Source organism: Leucopleurus acutus, assembly GCF_964270905.1.
Source record: "Leucopleurus acutus genome assembly, chromosome: 19".
NCBI lineage: Eukaryota > Metazoa > Chordata > Mammalia > Artiodactyla > Delphinidae > Leucopleurus > Leucopleurus acutus.
In genome coordinates this window covers 42,991,675-43,010,563 of record NC_139161.1, presented here as the reverse complement: position 1 = coordinate 43,010,563, position 18,889 = coordinate 42,991,675, and the positions used below count along the sequence as shown (strand labels likewise).

The window sequence follows — 18,889 nt, the reverse complement described above, 5'->3', positions numbered from 1 at the left end:
CACAAGGATGGCTCCCCAGGTGCTACCTCTGGGCTCCCACACCCCTCACTGAGGACATGGACCTCTCGAGATGAAGGAGAGGGAGAGGTCCCCCTGGGAGAGAGAAGGGACCAGACATGTAATTGTCCTGGAAATGAGTTGCTGCAGATCACACGTAACATAAGAGCTATAAAATAGACGTGTTCCTTTCTTCTTTCTCTTCTGCTTTGCTGCCGCTGGGTGGATTCTGAAACCTTGGCCGGGCTCCTGGGCCTGCAGCAGGGAGGGGAGAAGTGGCGCTGCTGTCCTGGGTGCTGAGCAGGCAGATCCCAGACCCTGCGGGCTTGGTTCCCTGGAAGCTCAGCTCAGCCCATTAGGCCAGTCACTTCCTCCTCGGCCACTCCGAGGGCCTGGCACCCTCCTCAACCCTCTGGCTGGGGCCTGGATCCGGCAGGCTTCTAACTTGCCTGGAGGACTCCGGACAAAGTGTCAGCTGCCTCGAGGGCCTGTGCCACTCATGAGATGGAGGCGAAAGGCTGGTTCGGAACCACTGACAAAGGGGCCTGGTTTCACAAAAGGGGAAAGTAACTCTGCTATGGATTCATGCATTTTCCCCAGATCGTGTCCCATGGAGTGTTACTGTGAAAAAATATTATGATCAAAGACCCAGTAAGTTTGGGAAATGCTGGGCTGAACAGAATCAGACAGGATTCTCCACTGTAAGATCTTGAAGAACCTTTAATATGGTTTTATACATCACGCCCTTCCAAAAGGGCTTCCCAAACTTCTGGAACCACAGCACCCTTATTTCATGCACCGTCTTGGGCCTGGTGTTCCACGAAACACACACTGGGAAACCCTGAGCCAGTTATATTTCATACGACAGAACAGGACAGATAAAAACAAGGAAGAGCAATGCTGGACCAGCCAACCACTGTGGAGGAACCCTGAGCTATTTCCGTCTTGACCACTAACTTGCTCTGTGACCTTGAACTAGTTTCTTTTGCTCTCTGCACCTGCTTCCCTGTCCATAGAGCTAGTGTGATGCCAGACACGTAGTCGATCCTTAGCAAGTATTTGTTAAATGAACGAATGGGAGGACTGAACTGGGGTCTCTCGAACCCTTTTTAGCCACAGCATCCTAATGATGGGAGCGTGCAAGCTCTGGGCCCGTCCCCCTGGATGTGAGTCCACCTGCACCAATGACCAGCTCTTCAAACTTGGGCAACTCTGCTCTTGGTGCCTCGTTTTTCTCCCATGTAAAATAGCACCTACCTCGTAGGGTTGTTGTGAGGTTTAAATGGGGGAACCACATAATTGATTATCCAAATTGGGAGGATTTTGAGGGTGAAAGGGACATTGTTAATAGTCATGCCCAGGGACTTCCCTGGCGGTCCAGTGGTTAGGACTCTGTGCTTCCATTGCAGGGGGCACGGGTTTGATCCCTGGTCAGGGATCTAAGATCCCTCAAGCTGCGCAGCCACGGCCAAAAAAAAAAGTCATGCTCAGACAGTAGGTGTAAGAAGCCAGGACTGTCCCAGACAAACCTGGACATAGGGGGGTGACCTGAGGTTTCAGTGAGGTAGCACCTGATACCTGGCAGGTATTCTGCATACATAGCCACCATCGTTGCTGTTCAACCAGGCAGTATGCAGAAGGCTAACACAGAAAACAACTCAGAACGGGGCCGCTTGGCAACCCCCGCCCCACCTCGCTGGGCTTCGGAAGTCCCCCAGCCCCTAGAACTCTGCAGAGCAGTTTGAAAACCACTGAGGTTCCGTTCAGCTCTCCTGGATCATGACTTACAATTTCCTGACCTGCTGTCCTTCTTTCCAGTGTCACCAGGTCCTTCCTACAGCACAGACCTCCCCCCTCCCCCCCCCAAATGTAAGCTGCCTCATCCTGATTCCAAATTTCCCATCAGCCCTTTGGCCGAGCAAGGATGCAGAATTGAAGATCAGCTGCTCCCATGGGCTGTGTGGGCTGTGGATGTCTCTTTCCCCAGCCCCCATTTGCATATCGTATGCTTAGGTATGCAGGGCTGGGGACGGACCACCTTACATCGCCCCAGGAAGGGAGATTTCCTACTACATGGTGGATGGGGAAAGTGAGGCAGTGTGGTTAATGATCTGCCCAAGGTGGTACAGCGGCTGGGGCCGGGGTTCCTTCCAGAACTCTCCCCCAACTCCTTGCCCCAGAGGAGGGGAAGAGCCCTAGGTGGCAACAGTACAGAGAGAATCCAGTGGGTCCTTTTTGCATCCAAGGTCATAAGTGAGCCAGGAGGGGGCGCAGGGCGGGAGATGGGATATATATACAGCAGAGCATGCGTGGGGCGCCGGGGGTGGGGAGAACTGGCGACCTAGAGGATTAAGGGACCAGAGGGCTGGGTGCTGGTGGGATTAAGCGCCCCTGGAGTCTTGAAGCTCTTTTCAAGGCCAAGGCAGGTGGGCGGGAGCTGTGGGAGGGTCACTCGTCACTTTGTGTTTTCCTCCTCTTCTGTGTCAGCAGTCTCCATGCAGGCTGAATGTGGGCTCCCCCTTCACACACGCACGCACGCACACACACACACACACACACATGCACACACACACCCGGCCTTGCACAGCACTGGGGAGGCAGCTGCAAGGATGCTCCTGGCTCTCCAAGGGGCCTCTGCCTGCGGCTGTTCACAGCCCCACTCCTCCCGCTGCCCCGCCACCCCCAGACTAACCCCGGTCAGGTTGTCTCCAACCCACCCAGCCTAGACCTCATTCCAAGAGCCCCCCTTCAGTCCAAAGTGGGTGACTCTGGGTCATGGAGCACCCAGGACGGGGAGCTTCGGGGCCTTCAGTACATTATTGACAAGGGTTTGTTACCCCCAAAGCTCCAAACCACGGTGCTTGTATGATCCTGTCCCCAGAGCTGCCCTTGAGGAGGCCCAAAGGCGGGAATGGTGTCCAGGAGGGTCGGCCAAGCCTCCATGGCAGGGCTGCTCCCTCCTCGCTTTGAATGAGGCAAGTGGAGCTGGACACTGAGTCCGGGCGGCCCTGGGCCCTGGAGAGCACAGCCCTGCGTTTGCTCCAACCCACCGCACCCCGAGGGCACGCTCGCCCCGCCTGATGAATGAGGCTGGCGCAGTTATGGCTCGAGATGTTTACCCTCAATCGCACAAACTGGTCAGTGGCTGAGACCAGAGTGGCGTTTTGCCTTGCTGCTCGCAGCCTCCTTTAGAAGCTCCGTCAGGGCAGTGGTACCCACCTCTCTCCGCCTCTGCACGAATCCTCTCTGTGTGTTTCTTTTTGTCTCCCCCTCGCTCCCTCTCTCTGCACTACCCCCCCCCGCCCCGCCCCGCCCTGTGCCCCCTGCCCCCTGTCAGCTGGGGCTCTTGCCCTCATCTTCCCAGGTGTTTGGGGTTGTGGTTGGAAGGTGTCCCGTGTACATCTGTGGAGCCCAGGCAGCTGGCCCCTCCCTCTCTCTCCCACCCTTTCCCCCAGTCCCCCTCCTTCATCCCTGAGGCCTCATTATTAGCGTAGCGATGACCCCCCCCCCCCACCATTGTCTGGGCTGTCTGGCCCTGGCACGAAAGGTAGAGTTTTGGCAGAGAAGGGAGGCTCGGCCGGCTTCCAGCTCCTTCTCTGCGGTCTGGAACCTGTAATGTGCTAAGGGCAGGCCTGGCAGGCCCTGGTGGGGGGTAGGGGGAGGAGCCACAGGGCAGCCCCTGTCACTAGGACGACAGCAGGGAGCCCTGGAGGGGGAGGGAGAGCAGGGGAGCAGGTGGTCCTTTGTCTGGAGCTGGAATGAGGGAGAGGGGCCCTTGCCTGATCCCAGCGCCTCCACCCCACTGCCCCCCACCCCAGCCGCGGATGGGCCCCCGGGGCGGGGATTGGCTTCCTTCCCCCGGGCTGGGCAGCAGAGGCTCCCTGCTGTGAGCAGCCCACTGCCCCCTGCCGTGCTCACCAGGGGAGGGTTAGGGAGGGGATGGATCTTCCCAGGGCCCGGGGCTGCTTCACATCCCCCACGTCAGCCCACCCAGTACGAGGGCCACGTGGGCCCAGGCAGGGGCCAGGCTGGTGAGTCCCTGTAGCCAGTGCCAGCCTGTGGGGACGGGAGGGGTCCCAGGCAGAGAAGGAGACCCTCCCTAGCTGCCGTCTCCACTTTGCCACTCCAGGCGTCATTTCCTGTCTGAGCTATAAGGAGATCAGAACTGTTGCTGTTTGAGCTCTTTCCTGCTTAAAAAATCTGTGTAGAGTGGGCCCGTGAGGCTCCTGGAGCCCCTCCGCTCCCGGGCCTGCACTCACCTCTTTGACCCTTGACATTTGGCTTCTGAGCAGCAGAGCAGAGGCCCTAGAGGCTGAAGGTCAGCGGCAGCCAGTGGTTAAAGGCAGTGCCGGGCTGCCCGGGTCTGGAATCCTGGCTCTGCCACTTGCAGACATGTCACTTAACCTCTCTGTGCTCGTTTTCCCGTGTCTCTACTTCCTCATCTGTGACATGGAGATCTAATCATAGGACCCGCTCATAAGGTCGCGGTAGGAGATCAAAGAAATCATATATTTACATGAAGTGCTTGGTGTGATGTTTGGCCCCATGAAAACACTCAGCAAATATTAGGCGTTTTTACTCGTAAAGGTCTTTCTGGAACGGAGGGTAGGTGAGTTTCCTGAAGTACTCGATGGTGGGAACCGAAGAGGTGTCATCCCTGAAATCTGGTATTTTGGGTGGAGGATTGGGTACACAGGCAGATGTTTAAATAGGCCTCATTAGAGAGGTCCTCTCTCGTTGAGTTCTGGGGAGAATTGAAGGAGTCACGACTTGTGACTCTTGGCTGTTTCTCCTGGATTGTCTTAGACAGGCTGCACACAGCATCAGCCTTCCGAAAATAGTCTTCACTGACCTTATCCAGAAAAGAGGGAAAGGTGGGTTCGGTCTTCGGGCTCCCTTGTCATGCACACGCGGACGTCTGTCTGCCTTTTAAAATCTCAGCAGCACCTCCGTGTGCAGTGAATTCATGTGGGGACGAGGTTTGTGAACAGGACTTCCCTGGGCAACCTGGCAGCTCGTTAGTGTGTACTGAGTGGGGACACTGGGCTCTGCAGGGAAGGAGAGGCGATGGAAGGGTGACAGAAAGCTTATGTGCTTCTCTGGGAGAGATGAATAAGCCCCTTTTCTAACTGAACCTGTGAGCCTTTCCTTGGAAAACGGGTACCTGTCTTTTCACCCAAACATCCACTTGTTCACCCAACAAATCTTCACTGAGTGCCGACTCTGCCCGGCTCTGTGGTCTAAGCCCCGGGGAAAGTTGTGCACCGACCTGCAAGGAGTTGAAAATGGAGGCCAGTGCAGGGTGGAGGCCAGAGGGCGGTCTGACATGCAGGGGATGCAGATCGTGTGTTGGGGGAAGGCTCCCTGGACGCGGGACATCTGAGGAGTCGGAAGGGTGAGTCGGAGTCTCCCAGGGAGACAAGGGGAGAGAGGGAGTCTTAGGCAGAGGTGCCCACGTGTGCAAAGCTGCAGAGGGAAAAGGGCAGCGTCAAAAATCCAACCAGGGACTTCCCTGGTGGTCCAGTGGTTAAGACTCCGCGCTTCCAATGCAGGGAACGCGGGTTCGATCCCTGGTCTGGGAACTAAGATCCCACATACTGTGTGGCATGGCCCAAAAATAAAGAAAAACAACCAAACACTCAGAGCACAGTGTCTTTGGGGAGCCCTGTGTGCAGGTTGTGGGGTGTACGTGGGTGCAGGCGTGGGAGAGGGGCTGGCAGGCAGATGCGGAAGCGCTGTCCGGGCTGTGCTCCCCGCTGCCCGGGGCCTCGTGCCTTCCCCGCTCAGTCCCTCTGCCCCAGGCCCCAGATTTCCTCATGTTCCTCTACTCATCGCCTTTTCATTCCCTCTTTCCCCTTGTCCAGGGTCAGGAGTAAGGGCAGAGAGTAATAACCTCTCTGAACCTCCGTTTCCCTTCTCCACGCACCACAGGGCTGCGCTGGGCGGTCTCAAAGGTCTCCAGGGCCTTCTAGGGTTGTACGTGGTTGTCCGCCCTATTTGGATGTTTCCCCTGGGGGCCTTGGAAACATCCCAGATGCCGCCTAGCCCTCTGTCAGCAGAGGGCTGGAGACAGGAGCTGTGAGTGGTGACGGTGATGGGGCACCCGGGGCAGTGTGGAGAGGGAGACGGAGCCCTTCTGACCCCGCTGCTGTGTGTGCTTCTCCCTCAGTTTGACCCTGGGAACACGGGCTACATCAGCACATGTAAGTTCCGGAGCCTCCTGGAGAGCCAAAGCTCCAAGCTGGACCCGCACAAGAGGGAGGTGCTGCTGGCTCTCGCCGACAGCCATGCCGACGGGCAGATCGGCTACCAGGATTTTGTCAACCTGGTGAGTGCTCTGGGCCCCTCGCCACTGGGAGAGGCCTGTTTGGGGGTGTGGCTTAGAGGATCCTTTTGGATAATTAATGGGATCTGTTGGTCTGCAGCATTGAAAAAGTGCAGGCTTCAGCAGGTGAAAGGAAATCACCAAGGACCCAATTTCTCTTTATCTGTCAGTTCTGCTTTCTGCAGTGTCAGCACTACTCAAAAAAGCCCCAGGCAATTCCAGGCCCTACCATCGTGGCAGCAAAGTGGCTGCAGCTGTTCCAGCCCTCATGCCCTCAGGCCTCACCGCGCAGTGGAGGAGAGGGACTTGGTAGCTCCCACCTGAGGCCTGGGATTTCCTTCCTCCAGTTGGCCTAGATTGGGTCAGTGGGTTGTGCTGATTGAATCAAACCAATCAGTGCCCACCCGTGGAGCTGGGAATGGGGTCATTTCCACAGAAAGGAAGGATTTGGAGTGGGAGGTGGGAGGTTATCGTTGGCAGGAGAGGAGCTGGGGAGTGGATGTTGGGAGGATCAGGGCAGACCTTTCGGGAGCCACGGGGCGCATGGGTGAAGGCCGGAGCTCATCAGACCTGCCGGCAGCTGTCCTGGGTTGTCGGAGGGGCTGGAGACGGGAGGCCCGGGAGTCCTGCCCAGTGGTCTGGTGTCTTGGAGTCAGGACTTCCTCCTCACTGGGGTTACTGCTGTGCTGTCCCGGGGGCTACTGTGGCGGGATTGGAGTGGGGTTCAGTGGGATTAAGCAGGAAGCATCCCTCTGTGGGGTGGATGGCACATGAGTAGAAGCTGCATGAACTAGCAGCGTGAACACGAGGCCGGAAGGCCCCACTTGGTTTCCCTGTTGGTGAAATGGAAACAGTCGCCCCTCTTCTTGTCACCCATGAAATGACTGGTGTGAAGTCCCCAGGCTCTTGGAATTCAAAAGCATCAGTGATGGAGGAGCCAGGACCTGCCATCGTGCCAGGTTTGCTCTCTGATGTGTATGCGTGGGCTCTGGCATTGTTTTAATTGCCTCTTGATTAAGGACCTGCCTTTGCCCAGAGGTTAGCGTGATTGCAGGGAGCAGCTGTAGGGCTTTTAGTGGTGAAGAAACCTGCTGTTCAGAGTGGACCCAGGGAGCAGATCTCCCAGAGGGCGGGGGTGCAGAGCTCAGATAAGCAGGGGAGTTGGGGATGGTTGGGATTCATGGGATGGGCCATGGAGGTGAGCCCCGTGACTGGGAACCCAGCAGTGCCAGCAAAGACCAGGCCACGGAGTTGAGCCTGCATCGGCTCGTCCACAGCCCCAGCGTGTTTGCTGCATGCCCTGCTCAGCCCAGGGCAGAGTGAGGGCATGGCTGGGCCAGGGGAGCTGCTTCTCTCCAGCTGGGGGTTCGTCCGTGTGAATTCGCAACCGCAGATCACTTGTTACCATCGAGATTTCTCTATTTGCATTCTGAGCTGGAGCAGCCAGCCATAGCCTGGATTCTTGTGAGCAGGGCTGCCCTGGAGGCCAAGACTAAGAACGGGTTCACCAGGAGGGAAGCTCTGGGCAGGGCAGAGAGCTCAGGGGCTGGAGTCAGGTGGGCCTGGGTCCTGCGACAGGCTCTGCCTTTGCCACTCAGTGGCAAAACTGAGCCCCGGTTTTCCCATTTGTAAAATGAAGCCAAAGGAGACCCTCTTCAGGGTTGTGGCAAGGATTAAATAAGAAGTGTTTGAAAGTTTCTGTTGCCTCTAATGTTCTTCCACCAGGTTAACTCCTCTGCATCCTTTGTGAGCCCTTTCCAACCCCAACCCAGGCAGAATGAACCAACCTTACCCAGAGCCCCCGCAGTGCTTTGCACAGGCCTGTCTTTTAGCACAGACCACATTGCATTACAGCTGAGTGGCCAGGGTTGTCATGTATGGGTGTGCAGGTTGTGGACTGCACAAGGATGCTGGGCAGAGAGAGATATGGGGCCTGAAATCTGGCTTGGGCTTTGTTCAGCAAGGCCTGGAATGGGTGCATCCACCTGGAAGGAGAGGCTCCCTTATCTAATTGGCACAAAAGCTCCACATGAGGGCTTCCCTGGTGGCGCAGTGTTGAGAGTCCGCCTGCCGATGCAGGGGACACGGGTTCGTGCCCCGGTCCGGGAAGATCCCACAGGCCGCGGAGCGGCTGGGCCCGTGAGCCCTGGCCACTGAGCCTGCGCGTCCGGAGCCTGTGCTCCGCAATGGGAGAGGCCACAACAGTGAGAAGCCCGCGTACTGCCAAAAAAAAAAAAAAAAAAAAAAGGCTGCACATGAGCCGGCATGGGCTCCAGAGTCAGGCAGATCTGGATTTGAATCCCGACTCTGTGATTTACTAACTGTGGGTCCTTGAGGAAATTACTTACGCTGTCCAAGCTCTCATCCCCGTCTTTATAACGTGGGAATAATACTACGCCCCAAATAATGAAGATGACATCCTCTTTTGCTGCCATTTATGCATCTGTCTCTCCTGTATGCTCCGTGAGGCCAGAGACCAGGGCTGCTGCTGTGCCCGGCACAGTTCTAGGCACATCGGGGCACAGCTGAATGGTGAGTGTGTATGTGTGTACACACTGCTTCTCCTGTGTTTATGCTGAGCTCCTTCCCACCACGGGTCTTGCAGATGTATTGTTTGTGAGTATATGTGTGGTACACGCACATGTGCATGTACACATCCAGGAATTGGGGGAGAGGACGGCTACAAACTAATTTGATGACATGGTCTTATCTTGGACTTGTAGTGATCATGGAGCCCCAAGTCCCATCTGCATTTACAGAACCGCCAGGCCACTAAGAACCAGACCCAAGCTTTGCAGGCGTGGAGAGGATGGGAATAGGGCATCGTTGGAAGGGGTTCATCCAGGAAGGCCTGCTGGATGGGGGAGGCTTAAGCCAGGTTTTTCAGGTGTGTGCCAACCCAGGAGAGGGGACGGGGCACTGCAGATGGAGGCTTGTTCCACCTGGCCTGGTCTGAACCCAGATCCTCCCCAGCTCCCTGCCCCCTGACAGGGCTTCAAACCCATGTGCCTTGGTTGGGCTGGCTCACCTCCACAGCCCTGTCTGGACTCCTGCCTTCAGTTTTAACCTGATGTCCCTGCTGGGCCCACAGTCCCAGGAATATGTCGATAATCCCCACCCAGCAACCACAGAGCAGACCCTGGGTGGCACTGTGAGCTCTGGGGTTGGGAGAGCTGTGTCTTTAGGACATCTCCCCGTAGGAAGGGTCTAGAGTGTGGTCGTGGAGGGTGGGTGGGAGATAACAGAAGCCTTGGGAGGCTGGAAGTCAGTAGGACCGCCTCTGATCTCTGGGGGTCAGGCTGACCGCTGGGTGAGGCAGCCAGGACTCTGCCTGGGGAGGGGCCAGTCCTGGGGCTCCCTGAGCATCACAGTTCCCTTGGAGGCACTCAGGGCTGATGATCTTCCACAAGCACAGCTTTAGGTTCTGGTTCCGGGGACCAAGGATGCTGACCCCTACTTATCCTTCAGTTCTCACTCATGCCACCTCCTTCAGGAAGCCCTCCCTGACTACCTTGGGACCGGGTTGGACTCTTTCCTGTGTGCTCCCGCAGCAGCCTTCACTCTGAACCGTTACTTATTGCTGGTTACTTATCTGTCTTGAGCACCACTGTATCCCCATGTCTGGCAACACCTGATGCTTAGTAGTTGCTCAGGAAATTGTGATGGATAACGGACAAGTGGGTGGAAGGGATATGAATACAGGCTCCGGAGCCCTACTGGGTTTGAACTTGATGGATTCCTAAAACTCTCTACGCTTTGGTCTCCTGTCTGGTGGAATGGGGATGTTCATGGTCTTTATCTAGCAGGCAGACTAGTTGCATCAATGAGCCAAGCTGTGATGTGCTTCGAACAGCCCCTGACACATAAGAGCTCAGTGAATATTGCTTCTTGTTAACTATTACATTTAACTTCTTGTTAACTATTATTACAGAAGAAAGAGGAAGGTAGAATCAGGCCTGCTTGGTCTAAGGAATGTGCTGGCTGGGAAAACGGGATGGGGCTCCCCTGAGACTCCGGTTCTGACCCCCCTCCCCTGCCCTGTTTCCTGTGTAGATGAGCAACAAGCGGTCCAACAGCTTCCGCCAGGCCATCTTGCAGGGCAACCGCAGGCTCTGCAGCAAGGCCCTGCTGGAGGAGAAGGGGCTGAACTTCTCCCAGCGACTGATCCGCCACGTGGCATACGAGACCCTGCCCCGGGAGATTGACCGGAAGTGGTACTACGACAGCTACACCTGCTGCCCACCGCCCTGGTTCATGATCACAGTAACGCTGCTGGAGGCAAGGACGAGGGTGGGGAAGGGGCTGCCGGAGGGTCAAGAGGATATCTGAGATCACGAGGGGAAGGGCAAGTCACTGCAAGTCAGGCCCTGTTACAGGGCACGCAAGTGTTGTTATAACCCCCGGACCGTAGAGAGATTACAGAGATCATTACTTTAAGCAATACGCCCTGCAGCAAAATCCCCATGTGACCACCTCCACCAAAACCAACAGCAGCAAAAACAATGTCAGTAGTTCATTGATTCGGGGGATTTAGCCAGGCTAACTCATGAAGACACCTTCTTTTAGTTCCTCCTGGAGTGAGTAACGTGGACGAGTCATGTGCTCCCCTGGGATACCTGTAAAGTAGGAATAACCAGACCTGCCCTCCTTTTCCCACAGGACTCCCCTATTTCGAGCCAGAGAACGGCAGGTGGTGCTTTCTGAACACAAAAGCATTGCACAAATACATATGGGAGGGAGCCTATATGAACAGGTAGATGTGGGCTTCATGTATTTTGCAAGAACACTCTCCCCTTAGGAAATCATCCATACCTATTGTTATTCTAAAAGTCTCATGCTTATGCAGCAGAATCCAAGTACCGCCTTCTGCATCAGCGCTCCTGTATGAGGAACTCTCAATGCGTTCTGCTCCTCAGCCCAAGAACCAGCGGGCCTCCCAACCCCAGCTCTTGAACTAACCAATGCTTGGCTTCCCTTGGGCGTTTAATAATCTCCATCGTTTCTCTTCCAGAACCAGGGGCCTACTTACCGCCCCTGCATATGTTCTTGTAAAGTTCCTGCTGAATCAAACTGTGGGATCATTAAGCTTCATGGAGTCCCTCTTCTTTTTTTCTAAGTCATAATATTTGGACTGCAGGCTGGAGCTCCTGTGTTGTTCTGGCTTCACCCAAGTACATGTGGAAGTTGTGATTTTTCTGAGATATTCTTGGACTTGTTTTCTAAGCACTTACTGTGTTGGTCTACTTATTAACTTCTATTTGAGGACCAATAATAACAAGCTGTCTTGGAAGCTGTATTTGCTCCCAGGCCACCTGTACCCATGGTGTTAGGTGGACAGAATGGCTCCCAGAGAGCCCCGGGAGTCCAGCTGCTGGGAGGCCTGAGCCATTCCCAGGCTCAGCCCAGGAGGGCTTAACCACACACTAATTACAGCTGCCTTCCCTCAGTGCATGCCTGCTCCTCACGTACTTTATCGTTTTTAAACCTCACGATCACCGTGGAAGTGTAAGAATTAGTATCCCCATTTCCAGATGGGGAAACTGAGGACCAGTAAATTAAAATAATTTGCCCAAGGTCATCCGGAGGAGTCAGATCTTGTGTCCAGATTGGTTTCAGATTTTCAGAAACCTCAGCTGTGTAATCTCGAGCCACCAATCTAGAAGAAACTGGAAAATGATGAAATAACTGTTTCAGAGTCCTTATACTAAAGCCCAAGTTTTTTGTTTTACATACAGTTCTAGTAACCTGGTTTTCTGAGGCCATAACAGAGTGAACATGGTGGGAAGCTACTAGAAGGGGCCCCCTACCAACCAACAATAGGAAGTAAGAACCTTGTTGTAGTACCTGGTCAACAACATGCTGACACCCAGGCATTGCGGGAGAGGACAAAAGAAAATGTAAAAGCAAACGTGAGTCGTAAAGAAACACAAGAATTTGGGACCATTTAGTATAGGAGCAAAACCCCTATCAGTTACTGGAGAAGACATCACTCCTATAGCCCAGATCAATACCTGAGACATCCTTAAAATTAAGGGACGTGAATTTTGCATTCTAGAAAGAGTTCCAGGGGACTTCCCTGGTGGCGTGCTCCCAGTGAAGGGGGTCTGGGTTTTATCCCTCGTCAGGGAACTAGATCCCACATACATGCCGCAACTAAGAGTTCACATGCCACAGCTAAGGAGCTGACAAGCCGCAACTAAGGAGCCCACCTGCTGCAACTAAGACCCAGCGCAACCAAATAAATAAATAATATTTAAAGAAAGAAAAAGAGTTCCAGGAAAAAATAGTTCAAATAACTACTCTCTTAGGGCTTAAACAAGTACACATCAGTCATCTTTAAAATTAACTTATGTGGGACTTACCCGGCGGTCCAGTGGTTAAGACTCCACGCTTCCACTGCAGGAGGCACAGGTTCAATCCCTGGACGGGGAAGTTCCGTATGACACACAGTGCAGCCAAAAAAAAAAAGAACAATTATGTGAGGTGTTGGTGAGAATTCAAAGAAATTGAAACACTTGTGTACTGTTGGTGGGAATGGAAAATGGTACAGCCACTGTGGGAAACAGTATGGCAGTTCCTCAAAAAAATTAAACAGAATTACATGGTCCAGCAATTCCACTTCTGGGTGTATACCCAAAAGAATTGAAAACAGGGGTTCAAAGAGATATTTGTACACCCATGTTCATAGCAGCATTGTTCACAATAGCTGAAAGGTGGAAGCAACCCAAGTGTCCATTGACAGATGAATGGATAAACAAAATGTGGTAGATACGTACAGAGGATTATTAGGAAGGAAATTCTGACATGTGTTACAACAGGGCTATACCTTGATGACGTTATGCTGAGTGAAATAAACCAATCACAAAAGACAAATACTGTATGATTCCACTTTTTGCAGTCCCTGGGGTAGTCACATTCATAGAAACAGAAAGCAGAATGGTGATTGCCAGGGGCTGGGAGGCAGGGAATGGGAATTAATGTTTAATGGGTACAGAGTTTCTTTCAGTTTTACGAGATGAATACTGTAAATGGATGTTGGTGATGGCTGCACATTATGAATGTATTTAATACCACTGAACGGTACACTTAAAATGGTTAAGATGGTAAATTTTACCTTATGTGTATTTTACCGCAGTTTTTTTTTTTTAATCAACTTATGTGGAATTGCCTCAGCCCCCAAGTGGGTATGTGAGTTATTATCTGAATTAAAGTTTAAAATCCTACAAACCCTTCCTGCTTAACACCGAGGAAATGTGGGCAGAGACCATTTTGTGAACATTTAACAAAATAATCGAACAGAAGTGGGGTAAGAGATGGTGCAGAGCTAGCTTGGCTCTGGTCGTAGGGATGTCCCTCCTTCCGTAGGGATTCCAAAGGTCAGTACAAGAGGGGTTCCTGGGCAGTTTCACACCTAGTAACAGGCTCTCTTCATTCTGTGCTCTCATCCAGGTTGCCTTTTTCCTCTATAATGGGGTGTCGCTGGACCAGTTTGTGCTGCAGGTAACCCATCCACGATACCTGAAGAACTCACTGGTTTACCATCCACAGCTCCGAGCACAGGCTTGGCGTTACCTGACCTACATCTTCATGCATGCGGGGTGAGTACGCTCTATCTAGAGTACCTGTGGGAAAATAACTGGTCCAGAGAGCCTGGATTGAAATATATTTTTTATTTTTATCTACCTGGACACAGGATTTGAGGTGGCTTCTTGAAACTTATCTAATACCAAACTGTATGAGTAAATTATTAAGAGTGTATGGGAGGGGCTTCCCTGGTGGCGCAGTGGTTGGGAGTCCGCCTGCCGATTCAGGGGACACAGGTTTGAGCCCTAGTCTGGGAAGATCCCACATGCCGCGGAGCAACTAAGCCCGTGAGCCACCACTACTGAGCCTGCTCTCTAGAGCCTGCGAGCTGCAACTCCTGAGCCCGTGTGCCACAACTACTGAATCTTGCGTGCCTAGAGCCTGTGCTCCTTAACCAGAGAAGCCACCGCAATGAGAAGCATGTGCACCGCAATGAAGAGCAGCCCCCACTCGCTGCAACTAGAGAAAGCTTGTGCACAGCAACGGAGACCCAAGGCAGCCAAAAAATAAATAAATAAAGTAAATTATTTTAAAAAAAAGTGTATGGGAAAGGGAAAATAGAGAGAGGAAAATGCTAAAAAGCCAGCAGAGAGCTTTTTAGCATATACACAGCATGTGATGCTATGTACTTGCTGTAAGTGGGTTATAAATTTATTCTGAACTTCCTAGCGGCCAAAGCAAAGAGGGAAATGTGGTCCGCCACCAGGTTCATTGTCCATAAACCATGTGTGTGAGTGCCCCATAAGTGAAATAAAGGACAGATTTATTGAAAGGAGGTCTCGCAATATGGTGGCATGAGTCTTCTTGAGGAACTCTGGCAATACTTAAAGTTTCTGTTTGTAGAGCCGTGTGGCCTTTTTTGGGGCCTGGAGTGCAATCAGTTCTCAATAGTACCTCCTACCCCATGATAAGGACCAGGCGACCACCCAGGTCCAAGTCCCTTGAAGAGCATGGTCTTGGCTGGAGACTGTTTTTACATGGTAGAAGCATGGAGTTGGGAAATCAGAGTCCCCAGACACCAGACCTCTGCGGTGTCTTCTACAGACTCTTCTAGAGAAGTGATGGAAAAGCCCTGTGGGTGCCTGTCCCTGGGATTGCCAATGGGGAGCGGATTATCCCGGCCCCCATGGCTCTTTCCTTGGCAGAAAGTCCCACAGTGGCCAAGAGGAAGCTCCACTGTGAGCCTTCCTTCCTGCTGAGCCGCTAAAGGGGGCACGAGAGCCACCCCCTAACTGGCTGCACGTGCTGGGAAGGGTGCTTTGGCGTGAGGAGACTTCTGGATGGTTGTTGATGGATGTCTCCACTCTGAGCCTGAGCAGATGGATGCCTTGCCTGCTGTGTCCCAGCTTCAGCTTCACAGGCTGAGGAACAGGGTCGGGGAGGCCCTTTATGCTTCAGTCTCCTCGTGAGCCAAGATCTGGACACCACAGGGACTGGAGGATAACTTTGATATACTAAGCTCTAACGATATCTTTCATGCTTGCACTTGTTTGGAAAACATCTTTCTCTTTAAATATCAGTAGGTCTTACAAATACAGTAGCGAGCCAGAGCGACTGAGTAGCCAGGATAATGGACCAGGTCCCGCACATCGGAGATCAGGGCCGTGGTCCCAGCCTGACCACTGACCAGCTGTGTGACTTTAAGTCACACAGCTTCAGCTTCTCTTGTGTCAACTGATGGAGTTGCTGGATCTTTTTTTTTTTTTTTACATCTTTATTGGAGTATAATTGCTTTACAATGGTGTGTTAGTTTCTGCTTTATAACAAAGTGAATCAGTTATACATATACATATGTTCCCATATCTCTTCCCTCTTGCATCTCCCTCCCTCCCACCCTCCCTAGAGTTGCTGGAGCTTGACCGTTGTTAGCCCCTCATTGGCAAGTGCAGACACTGCCAGTCACCGCCCCCCCCAGCCCTGTACCTGTGTTCCTGTCCCAGCTAGCAGGGAGGGTGGAAGGAACACTCTAAAATGGTCTGTCTGCATTGTAATTCCTTCCCCTCCACCCCCTAGACTGTGAACTCCTCAAAGGCAGCTACAGGGTCTTTTTTTTTTTTTTTTAATTTAATTTTGGCCATGCAGCGCAGCTTGTGGGATCACAGTTCCCCAACCAGGGATTGAACCCGGGCTACAGCAGTGAAAGCACTGAGTCCTAACCACTAGACCACCAGGTCTCCCAGCTATAGGGTCTTGTTCACTACTGGATCCCCAGCATCGTGGCATGCTAAATGAATGGATGAATGAATGTGATCTCTCTGTACAGGATAGAACACCTGGGACTCAACGTGGTGCTGCAGCTCCTGGTGGGGGTACCCCTGGAGATGGTGCACGGAGCAACCCGCATTGCGCTTGTCTATGTGGCCGGTGTCGTGGCAGGTAGGCAGGTGGGCCCCGTGTCCCCAGGGGTGAACCTCCCCAGGGCGGCTAGGAGACCCCATGAGGTCAAGCAAGCCCCAACTTCCGGAGGACCCTCACCATCCAGGCTCCTGACCACTAGGCTTGGCCTCCAGGCAAATCTCCCCACTTCCCTGGGGATACTGGAAAGGGACCTGCCACCCAGAGAGGGAGGCATGTGACGACAAAGGAGGGGAGAGCACAGGATTTGGAACAGGCAGACTGACCGGAGTTTCAGTCTTCACACCGCCATGTTGCAGCTCTGTGAACTTGGGGACATGCTTTACCTTCTCTTGGCCCTGTTAAGCTTTAAGAGGGAACTGATGAGATCTGCCTGCCAGGCGTGAGGAGGGCAGAGTGAGGTGAAAGATGAAATAAACCGTGCAAGGGAGGTGAGATCCCTGTGGGGACATCCAAGGAGTGGGTGGAGCCAGGTACCTCCCCTGGCCAGGCCAGCACCTGTACCCTAAGGGGGATCTTGCCTCTGCCCGGGCTGGCCCTTGATTGACCCACGGCTGGCTGGAGAGAGTCTGGCCTAGGAGGCAGTGGGCACTCGTGCCAGCTGGAGCAGTCTGGGGCCCTGGCTGGCTCAGCGCACATGGCAGGTGATGATAGTGATCATTGTGGGCTTGAGGGTAGTGGCCAGCCCCCTATCCCCCTCCCCAGTGGCAGGGGAGGTGCACCGGGATGAGGTGGGGAGGGCAGAGCAGATTTCTGCAGGAAAAGTCTGCACCAACTGGGCTTCTGAACAGAGGGATCTCCCTCGTGATGTTTCCACCTTCATCGCTGGCTTTTCTCTTTACAAGGTCTGCCGCCTCAGCTCTTCCCCCCTGACAGCTGTACCCAGGGGAGCTTTGTGTGTATGTTTAAGTAAGATCTTAATCCTTTCTGAGTGGCATTGAAGTTGTCATCAGGAGAGCAGGGCAGCGTCAGCTTTGTAAACAGTGGTCAGGCAGGGACCCTGGAAGTAAGTGGAATGACTTCAGGAATCAAAGAGGGAAGGGTCCCACCACACACCCCCATCCCATGAGAGGCTGGTCTGCTAGTTCGTGAACCCTCAGCCTGGGAGATTGGCTCAGCGCTGTCTCCTTCACTCCTGTGCTGAGGTTAAAAACTTGGCCACCTTGGACAGCACTCACACCAGCTTCTCCCAGAATCCAGCACCTTCTGCATCCTTGAAAAAAGGTCTGATGAACATCTCTGTGTGCCAGACTTACTTAGCCACTGACACACCCCTGAGTGTCGACATCTGGGGATTTAGAGCCACATTTTCCATGCGGACATACTCAGAGACCCAGATGGTTAATGGCGAGGAACAGGAAAGATGCTCGTAACACTTGCAGTTGGTAGTTAATTAGATGGGAGTGCCAGTAACCTAGAAGACAGACATAGATTCAAGATGACTCAGGCCTCGCCCAAACCAGATGACACCCAGCGGGAAGACAGTGCAGGTATCGCTTCCCAGTGATGCCAGTGCAGAAGGAGATGGTGTAAAGGCAGACGGGGGCTTTCCAACTAAACCTGAGGGTGTGGGGCTGTATTGCAAAGCAAATTACATGTGCTGTTCTATCTGAGTCATTGATTCAGAGCAGAGGGCATTCTGGTCACCGCATATCAAATCGCTGATCTCCAGGACTGAGTTGATTGACCTGCCTGTACCCCTTCCTCCCTCTCTGCTCTGTGTGCATCCCTCCTCAGAGAAGGGGTCCTGTTCAGACAGCCAGACCCTGACCGGATAGCCAATACTTATCAGGTGCCTGTCCTGTGCAGGCTGTTTTTAATCCCCACAACTCCATGAGGCGGGAACTGTTAACTCTCCATCTGTTACAGATACAGAGACCGAGACTTAGGGACGCTAAGTGACTTGCCTAAGAAGATACAGTCATAAGTGGTGGAGCTGGGCTCTAATCCAGGCTATCTGACCTCAAAGGCTGTGCTCTAACACTATCATAGTGATATGAGAATTAAAAGGCAGGCCTTCTCCTTTATGCACATAATTTGTCAGAAACCAAGGGAGGTCTTAATAGACATTGACCCCTGCTCTCTAATTCCTGCCCAATGAAAATATTCCAAATCCAAGGCCATCGCATTTTGTAACAATAATAACTAACCTCTGCTGAGCGTGTCTAGTAGTCCAGGTACGTGATAAATGGTTCACACGTATGTTATCTGCTCTTCTCATCACACCATTCCTATGAGGTAGGTGCTGACACCCCCATTTTATAGGCAGTTCAAAGAGGTAAAAATGACTCTATTTGCTCAGCCAAGAAGCCCTAGCACTGGAGTGGAAACCCTTCCTCCGCCCGGCGCTTCTAGCCAATGCTTGAAGCCAACATGCATCTCACTTCTGGCTAATGATTACAGGGCTGAGTTTAAATACTTTAAGATCCAGTCTCTTCACTGCTCTGCCCAGCTTTATGATAGATTATATAGATCAGAAGTGATGGATGCATCCCCAGAGCCTAGCACAGGGTTTGGTACATGGTAAGCAACAGATATTTGTAAGCTAAGTGAAAGAGTACATACATAAATAAAGTTGTACTGCTTAAAGGTAGATGTTCTGCCAATTTTTATTTGGATTTGTTTGGG

At 52.9% G+C, this 18,889-nt stretch overlaps 1 protein-coding gene across 4 annotated transcripts in view; it reads left to right on the top strand.

Moving 5' to 3' along the window:
• Positions 1 to 18,889, top strand: part of RHBDL3 (rhomboid like 3) — a gene marked incomplete at both ends in the record, with an annotated part of 42,561 nt that overhangs the window by 9,301 nt on the left and 14,371 nt on the right. For 2 of the 4 annotated variants that reach the window (XM_082860045.1, XM_082860044.1), the window contains 4 exons: positions 6,167 to 6,325; positions 10,376 to 10,600; positions 13,772 to 13,920; positions 16,170 to 16,282. In XM_082860045.1, the coding sequence (XP_082716171.1) occupies positions 6,167 to 6,325; positions 10,376 to 10,600; positions 13,772 to 13,920; positions 16,170 to 16,282 (646 nt within the window). Of the gene's footprint in view, positions 1 to 6,166; positions 6,350 to 10,375; positions 10,601 to 13,771; positions 13,921 to 16,169; positions 16,283 to 18,889 lie in introns of all 4 variants that reach the window. The other 2 variants (XM_082860043.1, XM_082860046.1) reach the window with 2 other exon arrangements.